This window comes from Mus pahari, chromosome 14 (genome assembly GCF_900095145.1).
Source record: "Mus pahari chromosome 14, PAHARI_EIJ_v1.1, whole genome shotgun sequence".
In the NCBI taxonomy this organism is placed as follows: domain Eukaryota; kingdom Metazoa; phylum Chordata; class Mammalia; order Rodentia; family Muridae; genus Mus; species Mus pahari.
Window position 1 is genome coordinate 51,821,218 of NC_034603.1, and position 3,132 is coordinate 51,824,349.

Sequence of the window (3,132 nt, forward strand, 5' to 3'; positions counted from 1 at the left end):
TAAACTATTTGAGTGTGCCACCTTAAAAATGAAGGTGACATCTTATGAGGGGTCATGGATTTGAGAGCTCTAGGTGAGGCTAATTACAAAACTGTGGTACCGGCTCACAGTGAAAACTGTCTGACCATGCTTTTATGGTAATCCATGTAAGCAAGGGAAAAAGAAGTCACTGCATTCCCTCAAGACATCTCATAAAACTCACAGATGTCTCCCTAGGCTTACTGTCAGGAGGTATGGGGTAACTTCGGCAAAGGACAACTTGCTGGATATTGGCTATGTCCCTATCTGATGGAAGAGACTCCAAATGCTTTCTAGGCTTCCTTTTGGATGTCCCAGCGTATTGGGCTAGACATGTACTTACCGTTCTTGTTGGAATCATAGGATGCAATCATTAGGCTGAAGACTAAGATGGTATCCATGCCAACTCAAGCTCATGAGCACTTCCACCTACAGCCCACTGTCACTCTGTCATAGCCCCTTATAGCCTTGCCTCTCGTTGCTTTTACTGTCCTGGAACAGTTTCACTCTCATTATCTGGTTCTACCCTGACTATTTTGCCTTGTTTCCTGAAGACCCAGGAATGCAGCTGATTGGAGAAAGAACCAAACCTGCTTATTAATGATTGACTTTGGAGGCCTGCCCCAACTTCACTGATGATGCCAACAATGAGAACTGTCATTATCTAGAGGTTTCCCTAACAGAAAGGTCATCAACACCTAAAGATATGCTTTATATATACTTGCAGGTAGACACGTACTCACAGGTGTGCTCTCTGATGGAGGCACAGAGGTATATACACCCTCATTAGATAATAATGAGATGCCTGTTAACAGGTACAAGTTCTAGGAGAGAGGAAGATACCAGGACAGAATGAGCCAGTGCCTTACGCTGGGGAGAATCAGTACACTGGACTCTAAGAATCAGTACAACTGAGTTCTGGTTCAAGTCTATTTTGTCACCATGGGGAAATGACTTGGCTGCTTAGGATCTCAATTTTTCCCTTGTATAAACTGAGGCTCAACCAAAAGATGTCTCAGATTCATTTCAAGTTATGACCATAAGTTCACATGAACACGGGCATACCTATGGAATAGTGTATATTTCCATGCTCATGAATAAATGGAAAGAGTATAGATAAAACAACTTCCTTATGGCTATTGGGTCAAGAGATTATGAGAAAATTAGGTTTGGTGCAGGAGGGATACTGTCTATAGTTGGCAGTAGCTGTTATTGCATTCCCCCCTCCCAAATCGTATCTCTTAGCAAAGAGTATGTAATTAGTATTATGCTCTAAAGCTGAGAGAGAGAGAGAGAGAGAGAGAGAGAGAGAGAGAGAGAGAGATTGAGATTCCCAGATAGTTCAGACTTTTTTGGAATTCATTATGTATTCCATGCTGGCCTTGACTCCTGATCTTGCTTCAGCCTCATAGGGTTGGAGATTACAAGTGTATACTGCTATGCCTGACTCTGAAGACTTCTTGATGACATAGCTAGGTGAGATCATAAAGAAGAAAAGATCTAATTAGATATTTGTCAGTGTCCAGAGTTTCCTCAGCATTCCTATAACTGCAAATATACTTCATTGAAGCTAGCATGGACTTAGCTATGCATGAAAAAATTTCTGGAGGCTGAAACTCTTGATTTATGTGATTGATAATCTCATAAAGGGCTGGTTCACAAGACTTTCCATAAGGGGGTTTGTGATTCTGTAATCGGATCACACCTTAAATAGCACCCTGTGTCCTGACACATCAATACAGCTTGAAATCTGGCCAAACTAAGCATCAACGTCTTGGTGGGGAAGCATCAATGGAAGGCAGATCTCTGAAGGACAACTTGTTGGCTAAAATAGGGAAGGAATCAAGGAAGAGCTGGGTGTTCAGCCCAGCAGCAAATCTTCTCTGGGCCTGCTGTCTTCCTCTGCCACAGTTGCTCGGTTCTCTCAAGGCAGGAGAGTGGATTAAAGGGCTCGGTTGCTTTCCCCGGGTTTCATGATCTTTGTTGACTGTTCCCTTACCCCGATCACGCAATTCTCTACTCCCTATGGTGTTGACACATTCTCTGCTGTTTAAAGTTTTCAGTAGCTGCCATGTGACAGTGCTGCCACCTTGCAGCAAAGGAAGGAATGGATCTGAAGTCTTCTGTGCCATAGGTGGTGGAGAATCTCATTTTTCCCCAAGAGCAATCTCATGCATGGTTAAAGATGAAATTGCAGTTTTCTTTTATACATTCTTTGACCAGTCTTCTTATCTTTCTTCCAGTGTGTGTGTGTGTGTGTGTGTGTGTGTGTTACTAGGGACTAAACCTACTCATGAATGCCCTGAAGTCAAATTGAATGTTGGAGCATGCCACACTGTGGAGCAGAGACACAAAACTATAATGAAGCCCAAATATCTAGTGGCAGAGATGATGTGTCCAGTTGTGAGCTCTGGAAGAGAGTAGGAAAGAAGGGATAAACAGTAAGAGTGGGTCTGGAAGAGGAACCAGAAGCCAGGAGGCCTTTAAAGGTTCTAGCTGAGGTCCAGTAATTACTTGAATTATTTCAAGCAAGTTCCTTAATGTCTTTGCACCTTTGCTGCTTCAGTCCTCTTACCATGTGGATTCTGGGAATGGAACTGAGGCTGCCAACTTGGCAGGAAGTACCTTAACCTGCTGAGCCATCTCACCAGTCTTTTTAATGACTTATTTTTTGAGAGAGCGTCAAACTAAAACTTACGGTAGTCTTACCTTGGCCTCCTGGGCTTACCTCGGTCTCCTGGGGTGGGGGAGGTTGTAGACATAAGCTACCAAGTCTACTTTAGGAATAATTATTATCTGATTCTTAGCACCACAGATGAGTTCTGCCTGTTTTAAAAATAATTTCTTATTAAAAAATTTCGTTTGGGGCTGGGCAGTGGTGGCGCATGCCTTTAATTCTAGCACTTAGAAGGCAGAGGCAGGCAGATTTCTGAGCTCGAGGCGAACCTGGGCTACAGAGTGAGTTCCAGGACAGCCAGGGCTGCACAGGGAAACCATGTCTCAAAAAAAAAAAAAAACAAAAACAAAAACAAAAAAAAATTTTTTTTAGGTTGGAATAAAAAGCAATGGGCTTCACTTCATCCTGGCAACCTTCATACATTCGAATCATAATAT

The 3,132-nt window shown here is 42.8% G+C and overlaps 2 protein-coding genes across 5 annotated transcripts in view; one reads left to right on the plus strand and one right to left on the minus strand.

Annotated features, from left to right (window-relative positions):
* C14H17orf78 (chromosome 14 C17orf78 homolog) overlaps positions 1-513 on the minus strand; it is a 17,133-nt gene extending 16,620 nt beyond the window's left edge. For all 3 annotated transcript variants that reach the window (XM_029546024.1, XM_021211500.2, XM_029546025.1), the window contains exon 1: positions 362-513. In XM_029546024.1, coding sequence (XP_029401884.1) covers positions 362-419 — 58 coding nt within the window. In that variant the 5' untranslated portion in view covers positions 420-513. The remainder of the gene's footprint in view (positions 1-361) is intronic.
* Acaca (acetyl-CoA carboxylase alpha) overlaps positions 1-3,132 on the plus strand; it is a 271,090-nt gene that overhangs the window by 35,928 nt on the left and 232,030 nt on the right. The window lies entirely within an intron of this gene.